Here is a 26,403-nt window from a genome sequence, read left to right as displayed (position 1 = left end):
ACCCCCAGGGACGGTGACACCACTACTTCCCCGGGCAACCTATTCCAATGCCTGACTGCTCTTCTGAGAAGAAATGTCTCCTAATTTCTAACCTAAACATACTTTGGCACAGCTTGAGGCCATTCCCTCTAGTTCTTTCAATAGTTACCTGTGAGAAGAGCCCAACCCCCAGCTCCCCACACCTTCCTTTTAGGTAGTTGTAGAGAGAAATAAGGTCTCCCCTCAGCCTCCTCTTCTCCAAACTAAATAACCCCAGTTCCCTCTGCCGCTCCTCATAGTACTTTTGTTCCAGGCCCTTCACCAGCTTCACAGCCCTTCTCTGGACATGATCCAGTGCCTTGATGTCCTTCCTGCACTGAGGGACCCAAAACTGAAGACAGTACTCAAGGTATGGCCTCACCAGAGCAGAGTACAGGGGGACGATCACCTCCCTGGTCCTGCTGGATACACTATTCCTGATACAAGCCAGGATGCCATTGGCCTTCTTGGCCACCTGGACACACTGCCAGCTCATGTTCAAGCGAGCATTAATCAGCACCCCCAGATCCTCTTCCTCTGCACAGCTTTCCAGCCACTATTCCCTAAACCTGTAGCACTGTTCTGGCCAAAGTGCAGGACCCAGCACTTAGCCATGTTGAACCTCATCCTATTGGCCTCTGTCCCTCGACTGAACCTGTCCAGGTCCCTTTGCAGAGCCTTCCTACCCTCCAGAGGATCAACACTTTCCTCCCGTTAGGCGTTGTCTGCAAACATACTGAGGGTACAGTTCTTCCTTCCTTCCTCCCTTCCTCCCTCCCTCCCTCCCTCCCTCCCTCCCTCCTTCCCTTCCTTCCTTCCTTCCTTCCTTCCTTCCTCCTTCCCTCCTTCCTTCCTTCCCTCCTTCCTTCCCTTTTTTTCCTTTTTCCTAAATGTTTCTCTCTCTCTAATCTATTTGCTATATAATATAATGTACTTCCAATATTTTTTATCTTAATTTGTAACAAACAGAATATATACATGCATATATACATTTGAAAGTACAGAGGCTACCTTGACAGCAGATTAAATGATATCCATGAACTATGGATGTGATTTAAAAGATGTATGGAATGGGGCAGAGATGAGAAGTACCTATAACTTTTAAAAGATGAATGAGCAATATTATTTTGATTTGACTTGTCTCTCTTAAAAGACAGTATTTTCAAAGGTGTTAAACATCCAGCTCTTTAGCTGCCTTTGAAAAATTGAGATTCAGAGTTGCTTTAGAATTATCAAAGGGTTTAGATAAAACTGAATATAATTTGATATCAACTATAAAATAATCAAAAAAATCATTATCACCTTGTCCTGGATTTGCTTAGAAGAACTGTAGAAAGAGTTGTAGAGGTAAGATGACAGAAAACAAAGCAATAATCAGTGAGGTGTTCAGCCCTAAAGTAACAAGGCAACTTCTTGTCTTCTTCCATGACATGGACCAGACTATGATGGTGGTAGGGAAATTATATAAAGGTAGAAAGAGCCGCTGTGTTGTTGTGCCCTTCTTGGGGAGCCCCTGCAGTAAAATGTTGTACAGTCATACATTTGAATAGATCTGCACAGGATTCAGCACAGTTTCTGTTAGAAATGCCCGTGTAATTAGTTGTTAGTCTTGAAATAATTAGAAGTGAATGTTGTGTCAGCAGTGTGCCCTGGCAGCCAGGAAGGGCAACCATATCCTGGGGTGCATCAAGCACGGCATCGCTAGGAGGGCAAGTGAAGTGATCGTCCCGCTCTACTCTGTGCTGGCACGGCCTCACCTTGAGTACTGTGTGCAGTTCTGGGCACCACAGTACAAAAAGGACATTAAACTGTTGGAAAGTGTCCAGAGGAGGGCGATGAAGATGGTGAAGGGCCTAGAGGGGAAGACATATGAAGAGTGGCTGAGGTCACTGGGCCTGTTCAGCCTAGAGAAGAGGAGGCTGAGGGGGACCTCATCACACTCTACAACTTCCTCGTGAGGGGGAGTGGAGAGGCGGGTGACCTATTCTCCATAAACACCAGTGATAGGACCTGCGGGAACGGGGTGAAACTGAGGCACGTGAAGTTCAAACTAGATATCAGGAGGAGATTTTTCACTGAGATGGTGGCTGCGCACTGGAACAGGCTCCCCAGTGAAGTAGTCACTGCACCAAGCATGTATGAATTTAAGAAACGTTTGGACTGTGCACTAAGTCACATGGTCTAAACTTTTGGGTAGACGTGTGTGGTGCCAGGAGTTAGACTTGATGATCCTTATGGGTCCCTTCCAACTCGGAATATTCTATGATTGTTTCAAAAGTCTTCTTTTGCTTAGGTCCACATTCATGTTTGCTTTGGAAAATCCCAATATATGGATACTCTCTTATTACAAAGGAGAGTTTAAAGATGTTACTTGCTGAACATAAATAAACACAGAACATCTCAGTATTTATTGTTTGCTTTTATATTTCAACTGCTTTTTTTTTTTTTTTTTTTTTTTTTTTCCTCTGCTGTCAATTTCAGTGGCAGCTGCTAAGGCTGCTTATTTTTACTCCTCAAAAATCAAATCAATTAATATATATAAAAAAAAAACAACAACTTGATATATCAGGACTGATGTGATTACATCCTCATTCCATGTCTCCCAAAGAACCACAGCATGATCTTGACATGTATCCTGTGGTGTCTCATTCTCTGTCTACCTCAGAGTCACTTTGTTAAATAGAATGTCAAGTTCTCCATACAGGAACACTGTTCTATGTTGCACATAGAACACAGAACACAGTCACATCTAGTCTTCATGGAGAAGTTTAATTTCATCTATCTTACAAAACCAGTAAAAAAATGGCAGTAATGAACAGAAAAACAACAAAGATGAAATTAATATAACCTCTAAAATGTATAACAAACACTCAGAACATTTTCTTCCCTGAAGTCGATAAATTCTCTCCTTATAATAACCTACTTCTGCTTATGATATTATCTGTTTTGTGCTAGAAAGGTCTCCAAACTATTGCCTTGGCAACCAATAAACATTAATCCATGTGAGATTTTCCTCTTGAAATACTTTCTATATTGGAAATGTTATGTAGGAGGTAAATTTCATTGGAACTGGAAAAGATGTGCTGATGATTTAATTCCTCCACCCCACCTCCCTTTCTCTCCCCTCCTGAATTTTGCAACAAAACACAGTCTTGAATATTTCTTTTATGAGAACAAATTTAAATTCACTTTCAGTCTCATGGAATTCACTCTCTTGGGCACACCTGGAGCATGGGTTTATCTGCTCCAGAAGACTTTCAGCACCCCAAGCAGTCTAACAAAAGATACAGTACAGCTCCCTCAAGGCCCAGAGTAGCTTGTGAAATGTTACTTTATGTTAGCAACCTTAATTTTCAGTTCTCATGGATATTTACAAGTACAGTTTCAAAGGACCAAACCAATGATTACATGAAATACTTAAAACTGACAAGTACCTGTGCAAAAATTTTCCCTTTAACCTTAACAGTTCTGTAGGTTAAAGCACTTTCAAGCTTTCATGGCAAGATCCAGTGCTGTTGACTGACGTATCACTTAAAAGATTTTGTCAGAAATACCAGGCAAGCAAATAATGCCACACTTCTCCCTGTCATGCCAAGTAATGCCAGCTGTTGGGGTTGAGCTCAGACAGAGAAACAGTATTGTAACATTAGCTATAACCAAAGACTGTTCTCTGGTTTATTGGCCACCAAAATCAATGTGATTCTTACTGAATATAATAGGTTTCAGATTGCACCTCCATAGGTTGATAATAAGGTTTAGAACTATATCTAGAATTTCACATGGGCCAAGGCATTAGCAGGTAGGAACAAGTTATTTAAATGACTGATCAAAGTCTATTGATATCTCCTCATAAGTTTTGAACAAGTGCCACAGTACAGAAAGTATGGAAGGTAATGGAGGTTGAGGATGACTGTGGTGAGGCCAACACCCTAATGCTGTTGTACAATGTACACCTGAAAGTCAAATTATCCGAAGAAGTCTTTATTCATAAGAGCAAACACTTTGGAGCACTTGTCAATGTGAAATAGCACATTGCTTGAGTCTCTGAAGACATGATGTGAACCATAATGTGTGTTATTTCAAAATAACACAGAGCTTGTCACTTATTATTACTGTAATAATGTGTATTTGAATGAATCAACAATGGCAACAAGTACTTACATCAAGGAAGTGGCAGTTCCAGCAAAGGAGAAACTCTGGTTTTGTATTCCTTATGGAAAATTAAGGAAACCTTTTGTAAATATGGACCATTGTTCCAGACTTACCTCCTGAAGAAAGGTCAAACCCCTTAGAATGAGTAGATTGTTTCCTTAACATTCAAACATAACATGGGATTAACTTTTCAGAAATGGTTTCTCTGCCTAGTAACACTCATATATTCATCTATGCCAGAACCTAGGGGACTGCACAGCTTGTTTTGGAAAACAGTCATTCTTCTTGCGTGACACCTGGAAGTCCCCTGATAATCTAGTGTTCCAGTCGACTAGTATAACAAACTACACCTGAAACCACAGATTATATAAATATATCTATATTGAAAATGAGGCGAATGCACAAAGAGTTTCAGCACCAATCAGACTGAAAATTACACTGCTTCTTCTCAACAGCAATGTGAGACAAAATTGTATTTTCATATTAAAACGAATGCATGTAACAAACTTGAGTAATTTTGCAGCTTTTATATCTGGAGCACTGCATAACATGATGATGATATATAAGGAGAATTTTTGAAAACAGAAATAGTAAGCTTCTGAATTTTATATGTGGGGTAATAATCATTTAAATAATCTTTTAACCTTTTTAACTAACAATGTCTTTTTAATTCTAAAAGGAATAAGCTACTAAAAAAAATCACTTCTCCATTGCAAAAGCAAGGGACTCAGAAAGGTACCTTTCAAGTGACTAAACCTGGATTTGTGAAATTAGGCTGTATATACTCTTAAGGTATAATTGTTCAATATATTTATATATATGTAGATATGTATATTTAAATCTCTTGTCTATTACTTTTTTACTAGAGTTAAAGTAAAGCAAGAGTGAGGGTTGTTTTTTTGTTTGTTTGTTTTGTTTTAGTACTTACGCATTTGTTGAGCCTTGAACTAAATACTTGTGTTATTTGTCAGTTGTACTATTTGTTCTGGAAAATCCAAATAGAATCTCATTGCGCGAAAACCTAGTCCTTGCCTTCAAAAAACATGCACTACCATTTGAAAATAATAATAATAATAAAAAATGTGTAAAAAGTAATTACAGATTGGAAGCTGATGCTCAGAAATGTTGTCTGAAGTCACACAGAAAGTTTGTGTTAGAACATGGAATTGAAGATCAACTGTTTTAGTCCTAAAACTAAATCCTCCTGATATTAATGCCCTTGAAATGTGAAGACAAACACATATCTCAATTTATCTATGTTTTTATTATTTTAAAGAGGAGCAAAAGATCTCTTCTCTAGTATAATCTTGTTTTATCCAATATATCCAAACACCTTTTTTGCTTTCTAGGAAGGCAGTATATAATTTTTGCTGCAATTGATGTTGAGGAATATGCTTTGACATTAACACATGTGCAAGATGGTTTTGGAGCTTCAGTATTCATATAGGAGCTTTATGAAGCACTACTTTTCTGAGATGACAGTGTTTCATAGCAGGAATAAGTAAAAGCTGAGAAAAGGAAGGATTTTGTTTGTTTGTTTGTTTCAGGGGAAATTACAATATTCGAACAGCTGTTTTCAAATTAAGACAAACAGTCAAAATGCTGAACTATTCACAGAGTGACAACTTAGGAAAAATAAATAAATCCAAGGATGTATATCTTTTTCTTTTGATCATTTTATCTCTGTCTGTTCTTGTTTGTGTGTTCAGCTTTCTTAGGCTCTAACAGGAAAAACAATGCATAGACACCACAGCCCAGACATGGCCAAGTCATCCCCATCTGAGAAGTCTGGAAATGTTTCCGAGTGTCCTGTCTTGCATGGCATCTCCTGACACTCTATACATAACATAAACATGCTTCATCCTTGATCTCGTCCTGTTGGTTGAGATTCAAGGCTGGCTTATATGTCTTATGCTGTGCTGCTATCATATAACCCTTATACTGCTTTCTGAGGTTCTGTCAAAGAAGATTTTAATGTGAGTTACGGTCCTGTGTAGGAAAGGATGAAGAAGCAAACACCTAAACCTCATGAAATTCTTATAAGCCTTGCTGTCACCCTGAACACACAGTTTAATGTCAAATGAGTACAAAATCATGTGCCTTAGATCAGCGCAATGATCCAGAGTAATGTTTTCATTTGGATAGAACTGGTGGAAAATTTTGATTAAATGGAAACTTCCTTTTTCATTGACAATTCATTTTGATGGAAAACGCCTGCCTAATCCTTGTAATACATTACCAGACAGTCCCACAAGGCAAATTCTCTGTTTATGTATGGCTTAGAGAGAACAGCCATGAGCCAGGATGCTTCAGTACTTTTTCATTGCAGCTGAGCTCTTGTTTGCCAGTTCAAACCTGGGGTGCCAGTTGTGGTGGTGAATGAAGCAGCATGAACTGGTCACTCATTCATTTCACACACGCCACAGATCAATTCCTGTATGATAGAGTTTTTCATTTTGCACATATGCTGAACTGCATTTGACCTGATGGTGAAAGGTTTCATTTACCATTACAGTTGCTTCAGCTGTGCAGTCTCCAGTCTGTATGCTGATTTATGGATGGATGGATTTGCATATGGCAAACATCCACTCAGCTTTATAAGTCTGCATTTATGCCAATAAATGTAAAGTCAAGGCTATGATACTAGCATGAGTAATGTTTTTGTTAGAAACATTTTTTTTTTTTTTTTAACTGTATGTAAGGATAAAATTCCACTCCATTTTGAGTTTAAAACACAAGGAGACTGCTAAAAAAGAAACAAGCCTCTCTTTATGGTCACCTTGTTTCTTACTGAGTTTTGCCGTTCCTTAGCAGACATCTTTGGGGATCATCTTGTTTTTGGAGGCAGAACTATGCATAAATCCTGACTCTGATGGAGAATTCTCCAGGCTGGTCTTGGAGATGGCAATGTATGAACAGTAATATCCAGCCAGAACAAAAGCCAGTCCAATGTACTGATAACAATCCATCATCCATGGATGATTAAGGAAATGGGATGAGCAAAGGAGAATACTTTGTTCCTGATATCTCTCATGTTACATTTGAAGAAAATCATCCTAGGCCTTTTTTTTTTTTTTTTTTTTTTTTTTTTTTTTTTAAATAGCATTTGATCTCCTCTCTACCTGACCTGTCTGACTATTGCAGAAGGCTTCTGTTTAGTTAGTTTCAATACCAGCTTTAACAACTTTTACAAATACTTGTCCTGGTTTTCAGAGCACCTATTGCCTTTTTTTTTTTTCTTTTTCTCTGTAAGAAATTTGTCACTCTCTCCACAACGTATACATGTATCATCCATTAATGCTAACACTGTCTTGATGAAACATCATGGTAAATATTAATTCATTCATTGTTTCCTGGTATGAGCAAGGGAGAAAAGATCCACCTCCCACCCACATTCTGTAACAGCCTTAGGAATGCAAGATGTTTCATGCTTAAATCATCTACTATGCAATGCAAACGTTTATACCCGCTGAAACACAAAACACATCATTCATTATTTTGAAACGTAATTTTGAATTAGACATTTACATTGAGGAACAGCTAAAAATAACTTACAGCAGGGTGTGGTGTAATTTTGCACTGTTTGTGGATCTGGTCCAAGCATGGTTGTGTAAATATCTTTATGTTTGTGTACATTATGTAGGTAAATGCATACATGCACCTAAGGATACTTTCAGAATTCAGAGACTTTGGGAAGTTTATTCTACCAGCTCAGCTCCACAAAGGGAGAGGCTGAGCTCAGCCATGTACCAAAATCTTATTATAGTTGGATGGGAGGGATGGAAGTAGTTGGATGGGAGAGAACTTCTCACCTCAGTTGGGCATTGCAGGGGAAGGAGTTTCCCATGTTGCATTTATACCCCATGTACCCTGCTGCTGTCTGACAATTTTACATAGATGTCTGATGCCTGTATGTCCTCTAGTCAACATGTGAACAGGCTCAGAGACTTTGTTACAGTAAGTGACCTTCTTGACATATATGAATCTTTTGTTTCTATGTTACTATATAATGTATTTTCTACCAGTTAATATCATCCTTGGCCAGCACTAGAGAAGTGTTAGGATGCCTCAGTTCCAAGGCATCATAGATCTATTTACTAATGAGTTACTTTGTGTATTCTTTGATAGTTAATGCAGTTCAAGTAACTACTGCGATTAATTCAATTGATGTCCCCTTCCAGCCTAGTGAAGGACTTCACAGTCAACTTCACTGGAGATTAGTAAAGCAAATGTCTTTCCTATTGGATTTTATGCCACAAGTGGTTTCTGCTCCCATTTTTAATAGAAAACATTCTGTTTCCTTCTTTAAACAAATATCTACCATAAAACATGAAAAATGTTATTGCCCCACCATCCTCTACTGCATTTGAGACTTTCTGCATTTTCTTAACATGTGACATAGACCACAATACATTTTAGGATAGTGGAGTGTCTCCGTGAGTGGCTACATCTGAGTAGCTGCAATCTGAGATTTCTCTTGCTGTTTTGTGAGGAGCACTGAGAGACCACTGAGATGTCTGGAGTGAGGGAGCACATTGGTCCTGTGCTAGCTGTCTCACTTTGTTGGGCTGATGTTTGTAAAGGAGCAGGGATTCCTCACCCATCTGCTAATGTTAGCAGATTTGGAGTGGCAGGAAAGCAGCTCTGGAGTCTCCTGCTGTGGGGAGTGCTCCTGGGGCCTCTCAGATGAGCTCATGTGAGAGGCAGGCAGTAGCAACTTTCACCCAGAATGCCTGAAGCTATAGCTATACTGAGTAAGTAATACTCCAACAAAGGACAAAAGTTTCAATGATGTTGTGCCCTTTTTGGATAGATATGGGAAGCGTTATTGAAACAGAACAATTTCATAATGGAGACTCTGCTCCAAGATTGGAATATTACTAACTTCTCTAAAGTTACTGTGCTAAAATCAGTGGAACTGCTTCAAGGCTGATTTGTGTTCAACCTGTGCTCTACGTTATGCACACAGATGAACTTTTACATAGAAGGTTTTAACAGAAAGACCTGTTAGCAGAAAAAAATGGGAAATAAAATATGATATATTTCTTTATTTGCTCAAAAACTCAGTTTAAACTTGCTTTGGCATTTAAAATATATATATATATATATATATATCTGAACAATTTGGTGTTGATACACATCCCAAAGAGGACTCCAGCAGACTGAGCTACTGGACATAAGGATGCACTGAAACACAGCTCTTCTTGTAGTATTTTAGAGCATGATGGAGCCATGGGATAAGTGGGATCGAGAGATTGTTACTGGATGAAACTGTTTAATTTGGAAACAGAACAATATTTTGAATAGTTTTTTCCTCGTTTCTTTCCATTAACTGAGCAAAGCTCAAGTGTTCCTAACAATTGCCTTTTTTTTTTTTTTTTTTTTTTTTTTTGTATTATTATTTCACAAGTGAAGAAGAACTTATATAACCTCCCAAAAGGGCACTTCACAAGTGCCATGTCCATTAAAATCAGTGGGACTACTCGTATGAGTAGGAGTTTGTAAAATCAGTCCTTTTTTTGTTGTTGTTTTTAATCTCCTGGCAAATACCGAGACAAATCACATTTCATTACAGGAATATTAGCACGATTGAGCAAATCCCAGAGCCTTTGAATAATTGTCCTTTACAAATTCAGTGAATGAAAATGTGTTTAACTTTGTCTCTGTGAGCCCTTTTCAACGTAATTTAACCAGATCAAATTAGTGCACAGAAGATATTTGAGAAAGAAAATGTGTGCTATAAATGATTACAGGGATGACATGAGCTATTTACTGAATTATGGAGCTTAAATGAAATACATCATGGCTTTTTAAGGTGAGTAGATAGAAACTACAAAATAATATCAGGGAAAATGATTACTACTTAGTAAACTACAGCAACAGACCCATGTTATCTCATGATTAACAGGTAGGTACATAATTCACACCACCTTTCAAGGTGAACTTTACTTTGGAAACATTTTCTAGTCCTTGCGCCTGCCTAATCACAGTTTTTGGAGTAGTTTCAGGCATGAAAGGCTTAGTAAATCTTTCTCTCTCCATATATACACATGTCAATTCTATCTAAGCAGTCACGAAGTACAATAAAACATGTAGAAAACTGTCTGGTTCAGAGTCTATTAGGGTTTTTATTTTACTCCATGTTCCTCATTTTTCTACTGTTTACTTTCACTTTTTTAACCTTTTTGGATGCATGAAGAACTGTATCTTTTGAAGGACACATCTAGTCTTAAACTAAAACATCCACCCATTCTTCCTAGTTAAGCATGAAGTGCAACAGTAGAGAACAGTGAAATGTTGAGCAGTTTGTAAGCAAGATTCAAGTAATGATTATTTTGAGTGCCTCCTGGGTCAAATACTGACTGGCACAATTCAGAATAATAATACTTGAATTCTTCATGTTTCTTCCACTCCAATGACACTTGTATGCCAGATTTTCAGTGAAGATCTACATCTGCTTACCCCTTAGATTTTTTATTTTATTTTTTTCTCCCCTGTGAAGGAAGAAAGGTGGCATCTTTTTATTTATTTATTTATTTATTTATTTATTCCTTTTAATATTAAAAGAAGCAGAAAATGTATAGTTGTAGGAGACCTGATATTGCTTTTTAAGATTCACTTTTCCCCAAGTGGTCATTATTGCAGCAAATCTATTTAAGGCATGGGAGTTTCCATACCTGTGAATAGGTTAAAGCTTTATGGTGTTGCTTTTCACAGCACTTTGAAATGCAATGATCTTTGCCAGGAGCTAGCTGCAGAGTTATTTACATATCTCTCTTCCTACCTCAGCTGACCATTCACATGCAAATAGGAGCTTTGACAGCTTCTCCACACATTTATGAAGCCCAGTGATCTGTCATTTTTCAGCTCAGAATGAAAAATATGACAATGCCCTAGAATAAAGCCCTGCCAGACTCTAGATTAGTTTCTTACTCTGCAGTACTGAACATGAAAAAAAACAAAAAAACAAAAAACAAAAAACACCACCACAATGAATGCATTTTGATCACAATATAAGCATCAGTTTCTTAGGGTTGGGCTGGGGGAGTGTAGTGCTTTTTACATTGGGTTCAATTCACTGCATGGTGGACACACCAACATGACATCTGGGGAGCAAAGTGAACAGCAGATACTTAAACTGGCCCTGCCTGTTAAACTCTATGTTTTTTTTTTTTGTTTTTTTTTTTTTTTCTTGACTAGTACTAATGAGCACTTGCCCACAGTATAGACTCACTCAAAAATAGTCTCAAAACAGTTCATCTCTGCACACAACGGGTTCACTGCCTCTGCACATGCACGCAATTCTCTCCTAAACCCTGATGTCCAAAAAACCTAACTGGATTGCCTTGCTCAGGACAATATTGCCCTTTGATGGTGATTATCAAAAAATCATTGCTATTGTACCCACTTACTAGTTGTTATTTTCAAAGAAAACTTGTTTTAATACCTAACATCTCCTTTTATGGTGTGGTTCCAGTGTTTTAGAACCGGAAACAAGTACATGTTTCCTAGCTTAAAAATCTGTATTTCACCTCCCTTCATATAATTTACATACATTGATCACTTCCATATGTCTGGCATAAGGTAAAATAGTTTGCATGCATAGTAATGGTGGTGAACCTACAGCAAAACAAAATTCAGTGTTTGTCATATTTGTACATGCTGATAGAAAAAGTTTTTAAGAGAATGACAGTTATGAGAAATGGGTTTTAAAAAGCTGTTTGTAGTTTCGGCTATAGAAATTGTGTTCAAAAACTAGAAAGTACATTGTTCATGCTTGTCCTCACTCCCTTTGGTACAATGTCAATTAACAGTATCAATGCTCTAATTTCCTTCTCTCTTGCACCACTGCAGACACAGTCATTTAATGAAGTTATATATGATTTACATGAAGATAATTGCTGATAGCTTAAAATTTCTGATGTAGAATAATAACATATGGTAGATTTGATACTTTAAAAGCAAATGAATTATATATATTTATATTTACTTCAGTAAACTGATTTCTTTTGTGTTGGTCTCTGGCGATCTGTTTGCCAGCTTCAGGAATTGAGCTTAGCTTTTCTAGTACCAGCAAAACCATCACAAAAAAAATGGCATGAAGTGGTTCAGTAAGATAACTTAATCTAAAAAGTCAAGCCACAGACTTTTGATTAAACAGAATCATACAAATAAATTCATTTGTTCTGCATTTCTTAATTAATAACATGAAAATTAGTATTTTATTGTGAAAAAAAAAATCTTATTCAAAGCAAGAATTAACTAGTGTAAGAGCATGAAAAAAGTATAAAAGCAAATCATAAAAAATCATTGAATTAATTCACTAAAGGTAATATTTACATGTTGTATATCAGGTATGTGGAATATATGAACAACCAGTTTTATTTTCACACAGGCCAGAATGATAGGAGGAACAGGTGATTTCATATTTATTCTAGGAATTTTAGAGATTCAGAATTCTCCTTATGAATTTATTATAAAAGTTAAACCTCATTATTAGGTTTCAACTGTTAAGTGACAGTTTTCCACTGATTGAGTCACAAATGACATGCAATTATAAGTGACTGAGCTGATTACTGAGTGTTTCCCCAAGTGGCAGAGAAAGGCTGCCCTGCTCCTGGAGAAAGTTGGAAAGCATTTTTTGTATGGAAAGACAGAAAAAAGGCTGTATACAGGAAGACATAGAGGTTTAGAATCCAGAATCTCTTGGGAAGGAAAGCCCATAAAAATGTAGGAGCAGAGGAGTATTAAACAATGGTGGCCTGGTAAAATATGTTCAGACTAAGTGGAAAAGGGAGGAAGTGTTTGAAGTAAGGTTTTTATTTTTGTCTGATAAGTGCGCGTGAACGCGCACGCACACACACACACACACCTTTATCTTACTCTTTGTTTTAAATTTGATTATTTGTTAAGGATACAAAAAATGAGAAGCCTAGCTTAAACCAGGCCAGGGGCTTGCAAGCTCTCACATACCTTTGGTAGACAGCACTGCAAAGAATAAAAACAAAGGCTCCTTTCCTTCAGACAGTGCCATCTGTAATCACCTTCACAGTGTATTTAGTGTGAAATAGAGGTGGAGACTCCAAAAAACATTGTGAAATATTATTGTATAAAACCATCTGGAATACCCAAATCACATTATATTAGATGGGCTTTCCAGATAATAGGCATGTGTTTCATGTCACACACATACATAGCTGTGAATATATATTTTTATAATCTGTTTAAAGTACCTGTAAGGACTTCGTATGTTGATCAAAACTAAGTTCTGACTGAACTGAATATACACATTAATATGAATATACACATTAATGAGATTATTCTGAGAATTGATACAGCTCTGAAAAAGCATGTCAAGTCTCTGCCCTAAAGCAATTCCTTAAGAGATCACCTAATACCACTTTATAGGTAAAGAAACTGACATGGAAGAGCCAAAGAATTATTAAGATTTCAAATTTATGGTGTTTTCTTTGATTCCTATTACAGTACAGATTTTCTGTGTACCTTCATAGATGATGCTGAGCTTCTGTTAACCTCTAGCTTCCACTTGTTGGTGAGGATATCAAAGATTTCCTAATTTGTGTGACTGTTGTCCAGTGAGAGTGTGAGTTGCAATGGGTGTTAGAAGAATGGTGAAAGACACAAAATTGAAAAGGGATGTCAGAAAAGTAAGTAGAATACTCACTCAGTAAGCTACTACAGTTCCCTGGATATAGTTAAAAAAAAAAAAGAAAAAAAAAAAAAAAAAGAGGGAAAATCAAATCAATACAAAACTACAAAACTGAAGAGTTAGAATGATAAATTTATTTAATTTTTATTTTGTATATTCTTTTATTTATTCCAAACTTCATAGAAAAACAAAATTTCCAACATATGTATTTTTTTTTTTCTTAAAATTTTTACAAAAGTTATGTAGAATTGCCTTTCAAATTTAACAAATACCTAAATCTTTAAATCCTTTCTCATGAGATGAAATTGTGCTTGCCTATTTCTTCAAGTATTATGACTAGAGCACAGTAGTACGACTGAGAATACGTATTTTGAACTGCAATATGGGGGAGAGTTACCTAACTGATAACTGCACAGCCAACATTCTGCAAATACTGCCCTGCTGATGTTTAGGATATTTCAGACAAGTGCCATCAAGGGCTCTTTGAAAATGTTATAATGTCTTCCTGTACATCTGAATTTACATTTGCTCTTGGTGAATGGACTCTGACACTTCCTGGAAGAGCAGCAATTTAGAAATAAAGCAATTTCCTGACTATGCAATTTGCAGGTACCTCAGCAATCCATTTATATTGTTGTTTGCAAGGCTGTCAGAGCAGGAAGTCTTGATACAGCTATTCATTTGTGGTAGTAGGGGAGGTATATGGGAAAAAAGTAACCTGGAAGGTAAAGATTTATTTCTGAGATCCACAAAGAAATCTTTTCTGATGTCCCTCCCATCACTTGAAAGGAACTGACATTTGTCACGTGGGTCTAGCAGAGCACAGAGCTTGTACAGTACCTTGCATGATGGGGATGAAATCAAGTTGACCTACAGGTATTACAGAACAACACTCATCATTACAGATATGACCATTGTGTTTGGAGAAAAAGAGTTCCACCAGAGACATTTCAGACTATATGTTCATGGAAAAGTAGTAAAGTCAGAAACACTGTTAAATCCATGAAGTAAATAAACATAATATTAACATCTTTACTTCATGTTAAGAGATTTCAATCTGTTCCTTGCCAGGTGTGGGATCTGTGCAAAGGATAGCTCTTGCCATTCCAGTGTCAGCTGCTGATGAAAGCTGTAGCCTGCACTCTATGCAGCTCTTTTGGATGCTTGTGAGCTGTATTTATCGTCTGTTGCCTCTAGAAAAGGCCACCAACCCCTCCCCCTTGAAAGGCAGCTTTAAATCCTTTAAATTATCTCACACAGCTTTTTTGTGTCCTTTTCTCACACAAGGCTGGAATTTCAAAAGGAGCCAAGAGGGGCCGTCAGAACCAACATGAGCTTTATACTTCATTAGAGTGGAGAGTAAAAGAGATTTTTCTTTTTCCTTCTTCCACAAGTTAGATGAAAGCAAATAACTACTTCATTCCTTGGATTGTTCCCCACAAGATCCAACTTTGCACAAAAATATTTATAAGAGACAAGAATTTTATTTGACTGCTCACTTCTAAAGTTTCTGCAACATTCAGCTGGAGAGATAAGCAAGAAGCCAAACAAATGTCAAACAATTTTAAAACATTAGAGGAATGGCAAAAACTTTTGACTTTGCCATGTTTGGCTATCAAGCAGCAAAAGATGAAAACTAGATGTGACACAAAATAGTCTAGTGCTCACACATTGCAGATTGCTGTAGACCTGCCTAGAAGAAGGGGAATCTGTAATCACAAAGGTGAGAAAAGAATCCCCAAAAATATAAGTCAACTATTTAGAATTTTTAGAAATGAGCCTAAATTAGGCTCTGTCACAAATGAAATAGGTCAGCTGAAAAAATGGGAGACTGAGGGTCCATACATCTGTCCTTTAAGTTGTACATATGCACATATATATTTATGTACAAACCAACTTATACAAAATTGGGTCTTGAAAAAAGTTCTTATTTAAAAGTAGAAACCTTCAGAAAGTAACAGAGCTGGTCAGGGGACAGCATATTGAAAGCTCTGAATGATTAAGCTATTAAATTATTAAAGCTCTGCAGCCCCAGACAGTTACTTCCAGCATGTGTCACTGGGTTTGGAATGAGCTTATTAAGGAGAAGAGACATGGGAAATGTGAGATGTAAGTTAGGGAATTGTTTTAAGAACAATGCAGAATTTAGCAGTACTTTTTAAAGTATATTTCTTGCTGTGATTGAAAGTTTTATGGAAATTTATTCAGGCAATCTCCAGATCACAGACACCGAGGGCATACATAGGTTTTAGCAGTTGGATTTTTACACAAATTTAAATGCTCATTTAGACAGATTCTTAAATTAGGTAGTTTTGAGATTGGGACACAGCCTAAATTCTTCTGTAGCATTTAATTGGCTCCTTCTTTTGACATCCTCACAAGAAAGAAAGCATCTAAATGATTGAACAAGGAGCTTAATTCATTTTCCAGTCACTGAAGAGGGATGAGCATCCTTAAAGTCTCATTCAGCCTGCCTAACCCAAGATTAGCTCTCTGGAGGTACCCCTCTCCTCCCATTGACAATAACAAGAGCCTAACATGACTGACATAGTCAGTCAAAAAGAAAGAGAAAGACACCACAGAGAACCTCCTACTGCGCAGGAGAAAGGCTACAGCACTCTTAAGATTTTTGATGCTCTCAACAGCTGTGGCCATCCCTTTCTCTTGTACATTGGGGCACTGTCCCACTTGGAAAAAAAATAGGAAAAGTCAAGTAAATGTACTATCCACATAGTTATTCTCACCATTCACAGCTGTTACTGCAAGAGAGCAGCTAACCTATATGAAGGCTTTATGTGGGAGGACCGTGAACTTGCAGACATTCCTGAAGGGAGCTTTAATCCTGCAAGGGAAGGAATTCGCTGAATCGCCCACCAGACCCAGCACAACACCAGCAGCAAATTATGCATGTAACTTTAATTAACAAGTGCACTAGGACAAGCTACAGAACTTCTATTTAAAATTTTGACATGGAGATGCCAGGGTCCACCCCACACATTTGCTTAAAAAATAAGTGTGTAGGAGCCTGAATACAATTTTATCCTTTCTAGTTTTCAAACAACTGGAAAATATCACAATCATTGACACCACTTAGAAGGATTTGTTTCCTTCTCAGTCACTTAGGCACTGCCCCAGGTAAAGATCTGATTTTCTTTCAGATCTAGGGTCAAACCAGGCTCCAGGTGAGGTAGAAAATGTTCAAAACATTGAGGTAAATTTGTATTGCTCATGCTTCCATTGCAGTCTCTCAGGTGTGCATGTAAGAGAAAAAGCCTGTGGCCCAGAAGGAAATAAAATGATGTCTCCCTAATAGCAGCTGCGGGCATTAAAACTCATACGCTGAATCAGTGATTAATCAAACCAAAACCATACTAGAAGGATCAGAGTACAACAATACATTAAATAAAACCTGAAAAACACTTCCAAGCAAAAAGAAAGAATTGAAAATACAAATCATTTAGTGGTTTCTTCTCTGAAGGAGCTCGATGTTAATGCCTTTTGTACATACAGACGCACATGCGGGAGAGATTATAATATATAATCCATTTACATTGTAGCAACCTACAAAGACTGGGTTTCTTATTTTAAATATTGTTTTGCCAAATCATTATGGAATAAATGCACACCTAAATAAGCCCTGAGCAAATAGATAGATACTTCAGTCCTGATCTAAAAGACTTCAAGCACAGAAGCAGATTTTAAGGCAGACTTCACTTACAGGAGATCCACTGAGGTCAGTGAAATTGCAAATGTTTAAATTGTTTTCTAGGTGAGAGTTTTAAAGAAGCTATCATAAAATGCAAGGGTAAGAGCTGCACACCTTGTACAGAGCTAAAGAGCTGTGTTTCCTTTTCTGTCAATACAGCACCTTCCATGAATAAGTCAGTCATTTGTAATATATACAGCACAAATAATTACAGAGAACTTCTGCTTCTCAGAAAAGAGAAGTAATTCAGAAGGCTCTGTAATTCAGAAACCACTTTTTCCACTGGAATTAAATGGGAAAGTTGGAAACACAAAATGAAAATGTTGGGCTAGGTTTTCACCCTCCTTGTTCCAATTACTCTACATGTCTCAGGCCCTAATTAGCAAGCTGAAAAATTCCCTATATAAGGAAGATCTGAGCTTAGGTATTTTTTTATCAGCTTCTCCCTTCTGTCAGCTTGTAGGACATGACAGAGGCATGTGAGATGCATTTGGGTTGTCCTATGGTCTCTTCTAAGAGTCCTCAGGTCTTATGAAAACCCCATTCAACCAACATTAAGAAGAACAACACACAGAGCTTCTCTGAAATTCTCAATATTTACAGGAAAAAAAAAAAAAGCTGAAGAATTTGTGGCTACTTCTGATGTCTTCATTGCCTCCAGAATGCACTGAGCTGATGACAAGGACAGAGAGCAGCAGAGCATGCAGAAACACCGTGCAGAAGTGCTGGAAGCTGAGGAATGTGACAATCCTGCACCTCTCAACTGTCAGTGTCACCTGCTTGCCTTACTTCCTGGTCTTCTTCCCAAATCTAGACAGCCCTTCGTTTCCTTTTCAAGCATGTTAGAGAGGTTTTTCCCTCAGAGTCTAAGCAAAAGGCTTTTTAAGCAGTTACCTTGAAACCTGATACAAATTCTAACAGTGGTCCCAGTTCAAGAGAGACAGCCTGTATTGCTGAGATTTCTCTCCCTTTCCTTCTCCCAGCCTGGCCTGCTTTCCCAATATTTGTGGAGTTATTGAATTATGAGTTATAGGGTTTGATTTAAAGGAAAAACCACAATCAAAACTGCCAGCAGGTCATCAGCTAGAACCCAACTAGGTCAACAAACTACAACCAAGTATCATATTTACACTAACATACATACAGGTAATTCAGTGCAGTGTCATTTCTCCGCCATCACAGCATGTTGAACTGATTGAATCAGACAGAAGCTTTGCCATTGCTCTCACTAGGGCCAGGATTTCATCCGTATAAAAATCCATCACATGAAATTGTAAATCAACTGCACATCAAGGACAAAGTAGTTCTCACTATCATTCCAACTTTAAACAAAACACTTATTTTTAATATGGTTTGAACTGGAGCCAGGGAGTAATAGAGCTAAATCTGTGTGCAATGCTTTTCCACTTACTTGTTCTCAAGTAATATGTATCCAATTGAGCAACAATAACAAAGAAGAACCACACATGTACTCTTACAAAACATACTTGCAGCATTTAGTAATTTTCAATAGAGAAATAGGATGCAACAGATGGATTTGAGAAAGTTGGGTTCACAAGATTTACTCATGTGGAGACAAAAGTGGGGGTTGCCTTAGGAAAACTCTATAAATCAAGGAATTGGTAATGGAAACTCACTCTTTCTTTGGGCTTATATGTTTATATTTAAAGGTTAGTGTTGCTGGTTTTGTTTCTGTTTGTGACGTTACCCCTCCATACAGAGGACAGCAAAAGAAAATAGGAAACAATAGATGATACAAAAAGTCCATCTGGAGTTAAGGCTATATTTATTGTTTTAAACTTTGCACACTCAACTTGATCACCATCTTTCTGAGAACTCTGTGCGCAATAGAATTTTCCTGAACAGAATCTGTGACCTGGTGACACAGTGTAGAGACTTACAGCTGACACCAAAAGTCAAGCCAGTAAGATATAAAAAAATAAAAATAATAAAAATCTTTAAGAAATGATTCTTCTAATTTGGACATATCAAAAATGACATTTCTTGTTATTTTACAATAAAGACACAAAATCTTTGAAGGACATGAGAAGAGGAGCTCAGATGTCGAAAAGAGCTTTTTTTTTTTTTTTTTTTTTTCCTTGATGAGTCTATGATCCAGAACTTACTGTTGTCAGTAAATTTTGGATCAGAAGAATTAATCATATTAGTTCTCTTTGACTGAAATAGAGACAGATATCACCTGTGTAAAACCTTTCCAATCTGTGCTCTAAAAGGAATATGCCTGGAAACTTTGAAATGCGCAAAGCAAAAGCCCCGATGCTACTGAACAGGAGTTTCACCAGAGATCTCATCTGGACAAGGATTTCCCTAATGAGCTCCTCAAATTTCCTTCCTTTAATACATCACCAAAATCAAGGTAATATAAACCAAATAACCAAAGAACCTTTTCAGACCACAGATGAGGCCTTAATATATGTATTTATACACTTTCCCTTCCTCTTCCTATCCGCAATGTACGCTGTAGGATGCTTCTAATCTGCTGCAAGACTGAGTGACGTGAAGTTAAGAGGAAGCGAAAATAGGAGTTCACCAAAACTTCTGTCCAGCAACCTGGGAAATGGCAGAGCTAATACTGGACCTTTGAAAACAAGTGACCATAGGAAATCAAGGTTGGCAGGTCTTTAACCCTTCATGACTCATTTCGCTAACTTTTAAAGCAAAAGCCTGAGCTTTTTAACCATGTTTGACATCTAATTAGTCGAGAAAAACAAGAAGTTAAAATACATCCTTGCTTTTCTTTTGAAATAAAGCACTGACAATTAGCTCCAAGGTATTTGTTTAAGCAAAAAGACAAGCATGCATGTTAAAACAAAGCACAATGACAGCCACTGAAAAGAGAAGTCACTAGGGTCAGTCTTTTTACCTCGTATATTCTTTTCAATATTATGAGTTTGTTTTACCACAGCTCTTTACGGAGAGGCAGAACGGGTAAGTAACTGGGTAGCATCTTCTAATTGTAAACAGTTTGACTAGAGATGAATCATGTAGTATCACATAATCATACAGCAGTGAGGTATATCCTGGGAGATGCATATTAGCATGTAAGGTAATTCAGTCAGTGCCTAAAAGACACGTTTTCAATACCTACATCTCTTAAGGTTGTTCCTACACAAACAGATAACATTTATCTGTGCACAATGCTGGAAGGAAAATTTGTCTTGAAAAGCACCAGCTGATAAGGCTTAGTTTTCCCTGACTAATGACATCCCCATACTTAGGTATCAATGTAGCAGCACATGCATGTTCCTCTTGACCTGGCCAAGCATTTACACTGGTACTTAACATTAAGCACGTGAGGAGTCTGAATTGATTTTTAGGGTTACACGCTTCTAAAGTAAAATTTATGATTAAGTACACATACAAATCAAACGGCAGAGTGTGAATTCCTGTAAGTCTTCAGTCTTTAACTTGCTTTAAGTACACATTTACTTTTTTGCTGGATAGGAAGAAGGGTTGCTCAGCATTTGAACTCATTATCTTTTTACAACAACCTATCAGTCATAAAAACAGTGTCAATGCTCCCTTTTGTTTCTTGTTTTGTACACACAGGACTGACTATATATTAAAGTTTGGTGCCTGATACATTTAAAAAATGAAAATTAGATCCTTTCTCCCAGAATCAGCTGAGCTGGAAAACAACCGATAAGCAGAGTAGCAAAATGTTGCTAAACTGCATATGGATACAGTAGCATCAGAGGGAAGGAAAAAAAAAAAAAAGTGTCTGGCGGATTTAGCCATCCTTTGAAATTAGTTTCTGTGAGATTAGCCAGTATACGTAGGGGTAACAGACTTGAGCCATCAATAAACTTTAAAAGGTGAAAAATAATAAACAATAATTAATTAGCCATTAAAACCCTTTACAGGATAATTTTTATAGGATTTATGCTTCTATATACTAATCTAAGTTTCAGTACAATTGTGAAAGTTTGGAAGCTATTAAGAGGTTTTTAATGATTTTTGACATGACATATAGTTATGGTAGAAGCTTTCTTCAGACTACATTATTCAAAATAATCTTCTTTTTTTTTTTTTTTTTTTTTGGTAACATAGAAATGGCTTTTCTTATGAAAACCAAATGAACACATTCTGAACCCCTTAAACTGTTCTTTTCATATAAATCTTCTCAAGTCTAAACACACAAAAAATATGCATATATGTATTCCTTAGTAAAGTCCCACACATGTATTTTTTTCATACAATGCATCCAAGTTTTGCAGGTGTTTTTTTATTATTATTATTTTTAATCTGAAGTGTGAAAATGACATCTGCCTTGTCTCAGAGAGGACTTTTCTCTGTTTCATTTGCAGCATATGAAAGATGAAAAAAAATTAATAATAATAATAATAAAAATTATTTCTACTGGCAAGCGATATATTGACACTATACTGTAAACTGAGATTGACATCTATGACCAGGCATGCACACACACGTTCTCTTTTTTCCACTATAGAAATGGTGTGTTACTTTTCCTCCCTTCTTTCAGAATCATAGTTGCTGCTCCTTCTCCCAGCCTTTAATAATCTAAGAATTATGAGAAGGGAAGTCTTCAGAGAGAAACATGTACACACACACACAAGCATCCTTTTTAGTAATAGTACTCTACAGCTCTTACATTTTAAACTTCTTTGCCAGTTACATATTCTCCAGATTTTGTGAATTCTCCTGGAAATGTATGTATAGAGGACCTATGCTGATAAAGAAAAGGAGTCTGCCTACTTCAGAGTCCTCCTTTAATACAGGCAATATTATACAAAAGTTAATTACTGACAATTGCAGTGTGACTGGCATTACACAATTTCCAACATAAACGTAATCTCATAGTTCTTTCTTCAGTTACACCTTCCTTGTGATCTTTAATGACATGCATCGGACTATACTGAAAACAACCTCAGCTCAAATAAATTGCACTGCATTAAACATCCATAGGCGGTATTTTCTAGTGCATAACAGTCCTTTCCTCCTTTTCTGGACTGATCTGTTTCTTTCAGTTTATAGTTTCTTGGCAAACCCACCATCTACTGCTTATGTTAGGCATCTGATTGTCAGATTTGTACAAACTGAATATTCATGACTTGAAAATTAACCACTTCATGCCTAAATAAAAGAAAATATAAATCTTCATCTATTTCACGCTGTTTGAAAGAGATCCGGTACCGTGGCAGCACTACATGCCCAGAACGGGTGGGGAGGGGGGGGATTAGCTGGGTGGCCAAACACGTCTCATCGTTTTAAAGAGTAAAGTCCGATGAAATAGCACAGGACTGGAAAGAATATTCCGCGGATCAGAACGATTCCGAGCCCTTGTCTGCAAATGCAACTAACTCTTCTTTGTCTGTGTTTAAACTGCGTGGTACCAATCGTAGCACAGTGTCTTTTTTTAAGTATTTTTCTCAGAAATTTCTCCTCATGCCACTTTCCCCTTCAGAAGATAAGGAAGACCAGGGAGGAAGGTGTGGGGGGGATGAGGGGCGAGGAGGAGAGGTTTTGAGGAAAACGGGGAATAAGAGAGAACAACAGGCTTACCTTTATAGGATAATTTGAGCCTCGGCACGTTATTCTTCACATGCTGGCAGTTCACTCTTCCTGCTAGTAATACTCCCAAGGAAAGCAAGGCAATCCCCCTGAGCCAGCCCATGCTGCGGCAGCCACTGGAGGGTCCCTGCGAGCCGGAGCCGCGGCTCTCCCCGTCCTGCCGGGCTCCGCCGGGGAACTTCAGGCAACCTGGGGAGCGGAGGTAACAGGTGATGGGGGTGGGCTCGGCGCCCCGCCGCGCCCCGCCGCGCCCCGCCGCCAGCAACCCCGGCCTCCCTCCTCCTATTCCTATTCCTCCTCCTCCTCCTCCTCCTCTTCCTCCTCTCCTCCGCCGCCTTCGGGGCAACTTCAAGCTCCTCTCACGCACACGCCGCGGGCCGGAAAAAGAGGCAGCCCCCGGGAGCGAGTGGCGGCAGGGCGGGGGGGCGGCATGGTGCGGGAGGCGGCGGCAGGCGGTGCGGGTCGGGGGCAGGGGCCGGGGCCGGGCCGGGGCCGTGGCAGTGCTGGCGGGCGCCCCGCTCCCCGCACGGCGGGCGGGTCCCCGCGCACATGGAGGGAGGCACCGGGGAGGGGGGGGGGGGGGGGCTGCTCCGGCCCTTCCCCCACCCCGAGCTGGGAGCGGCTGACATGGGATGCCAGGAAAGCTCGGCCCCCCCCCCTCCCCCCCCTTTCCCCGTCCCCCCCCCTTCCCTGCTGTCACACCACACATGCAAAGGGGAAAAAAAAAAGAAAGAAGAACAAACAAAAACAACAACAACAACAAAAAAAACATCGCGGCTGATATTAGAGGAGGGAGCAGAATCCTCCACCGAGCTTGGAAAAGGCACGGAGCTGTAAATTGCACGAGCTATTTCATGCCGTTGTCCAGGGGGTTGTGTTCCTTTTATTATTACTATCATCATCATCATCATCATCATCATTACTATTGCTATTATTATTATTGCTATTTCATTTTACAGCTCCAATTAAAAGATGTCCCCCCCTCCCCGGCCCCCACCCCCCTTTAAAAACACAAGCCCCAGTGTTGCTACCCACACAAATAACATCTCCTGCCCATAACATAATCCTCTTCGTGTTGCTCCCGGTTGAAAACAAGTAACAAAGTCTTCCATCAGCATAACTTTACCGCTGAAGCTTTTAAAGCCTTGTTAGGGAAGGTTGTGCTAACCCTCCCGCCCTCCCCACCTCCTGCACTACTCCAATTCAGCAAAATAAATTCCTGGTAAAGCCTACTTCAACAATCAGTTCAAGACACGTACAGCTCTAGAGGGGCTTATAAATTACACTGGAGGATTCTCTGAAGCATTCTTATAAGTTAAAAACATTCCAAACCTTCCAATTTCTAGCACTCTGAATATTTTAGTGCTATATTTTTTTATGCAATGAAACCTGATACTGTTTTTTGTTTGTTTAAACGAAAGGACACACAAAATACCTTCTTCTAAATGTTAAGGAGCTGTAAATACAAACATGCAATCAAACTTAAACTGTCCCCTCCCGCACATCAAAACCTTTTTAGACAGTGACGGTTAATTAAATTTTCTGTGCTGTGTTAAACATCAATTTAACATGCAATTTGAAAAGTAGTCCTGCATTGATATATACAGCCCATTGCACTCCTAGTGCATTAGGGACAGGAAAGTGGAAAACTTTTAACAATAAATAGGTGACCCCTATTTATTTTGCTCTATGCTTTTCCAGAAGAAAAACTCTGTGAGTATTTTAGGTGAGAGCATCTGCAGTATTTGGATTACATCTCTTCCTTCCTTTCACCATTATTTACTGTGGGTTGAAAATCACTTATCTAGTCCCACCAAATGGGATCATGCTTCACTCTGAATTTTACAGCACACGGCATCTCTTTTCTGTACTCAAACCTAGTTAGTAAGCCAGCGTCTAGGATATATTCTTTACTTTGAAGCTGAAGTTCATAGTTGCAAATGCGGGTGTCAGTATGGTTCTAATTAAAATGTAAAGGCTCGTGCAGAACAAGGCTTGGTGCTATAGTAAAGCAAGGACTAAAATTCTGGCATTGCTGCTTTCAGTCCTTAATATTCACACACCAGTGGAAAAGAAGGGGCTTTTCCCTTCTCCTCTTTAACAAATTCTTCTGCTTCCTGAGCTTAATTCATTAATCCCGTGGCATTGTATCTGCCAGAATCAGCAATTCCATTGATCAGCAGCATTGTTAAGAAAATAAAATCCAAAAATAATGTTGATTTTGGTCATTCCCACACTTGTTATCCTGAGCATTTTCATGCTCCAGGCAGTGGATTAGAGCTCCAAAATGACAAGAGACGCCTGTCTGTTTTCCATGGATTACTTGCTACAGACACTCACTCTGCAAAGGAATTCATGTCACTTTGAGATTATTTGAAGAATTGGCCTAATGAATTATCCTTTTGTGTGAAGCAAACAATTAGAAACAAAACACAAAAGATACACCATATTCAGGACTTTATAAAGCACATCATTTTACAATGATGTTGTTACATTCAATATACTTCAAAGCGCATAAAGTAGGATCAACTTTTTTTTTTTTTTTTTTTTTTTTTTTTTCCCACAAGGAAAAGAAAGTAAGAAGCTAAAATGGTATCCATCTAATGTAAAATGAATGTGTAACACTCCAGGCTACTTTCCAGCAACCAAATAAATAAAGCCTGGTCCCCAGCCAATATATATTTTGCCCAGAAAACATATGGATTAGATACAATGAGTACTAACTTATCTAAGATTGCATTTTGAGAGATAAAATAGAGAATGATGTTAAAAGGGATGAGAGATGCTATCACTTTGCATCCTTTTGTGAGTGAGACTGCTCACATTTTGCTTTCCTCTGTGGGATATGTCAGTCCAAAGACACAGAGAAGGGTAAAAACTGACCCTGTGGGTCGTCCTCCTGTTATTTAACTCTAAGTAGTGCTAATCAGCTAGTCAGGCTAGCATATGCTACACCCCCTTAAAAGGAGATGGGCAATGGTAGCACTTCAGTGGTGTTTGAAGAGGCTTTATATCTCAGAGACGCCCATTGCCATATGTTGCTTCTGCCAAGGCGAAACTGGGCTCTGCTTGGAAGGAATGATTTGGCCAACGTGCCTATGGCAAGTGCCAGAAACATCAACTCTGGGAATTCAGGGTGGGCAACAACTCACTTTCAAATGACAAACTATTCACCTTTTTTCTTTGGTCTTTTGAAAGCAATCTAACTGCTGAGTTTGGAGAGAAGGAAAAAGTAAAATCCCAACTTTCCCTGGTTCTTCAGATAATATCCTTCTCCCCTTAAGAAGATCACATTAGCTTAATT

The 26,403-nt window shown here is 38.3% G+C and overlaps 1 protein-coding gene across 2 annotated transcripts in view; it reads right to left on the bottom strand.

Annotated features, from left to right (window-relative positions):
- Positions 1–26,403, bottom strand: part of SEMA3A (semaphorin 3A) — a 331,696-nt gene that overhangs the window by 148,579 nt on the left and 156,714 nt on the right. Inside the window, exons 1-2 of one of the 2 annotated variants that reach the window (XM_035335573.1) lie at positions 23,467–23,658; positions 23,091–23,288 (exon numbers count right to left, since the gene is read on the bottom strand). In XM_035335573.1, coding sequence (XP_035191464.1) covers positions 23,091–23,288; positions 23,467–23,650 — 382 coding nt within the window. In that variant the 5' untranslated portion in view covers positions 23,651–23,658. Of the gene's footprint in view, positions 1–23,090; positions 23,291–23,466; positions 23,659–26,403 lie in introns of those variants that run through there. The other variant, XM_035335582.1, reaches the window with a different exon arrangement.

This window comes from Oxyura jamaicensis, chromosome 1 (assembly GCF_011077185.1).
Source record: "Oxyura jamaicensis isolate SHBP4307 breed ruddy duck chromosome 1, BPBGC_Ojam_1.0, whole genome shotgun sequence".
NCBI lineage: Eukaryota > Metazoa > Chordata > Aves > Anseriformes > Anatidae > Oxyura > Oxyura jamaicensis.
This window is presented reverse-complemented; position numbering and strand designations above follow the sequence as displayed.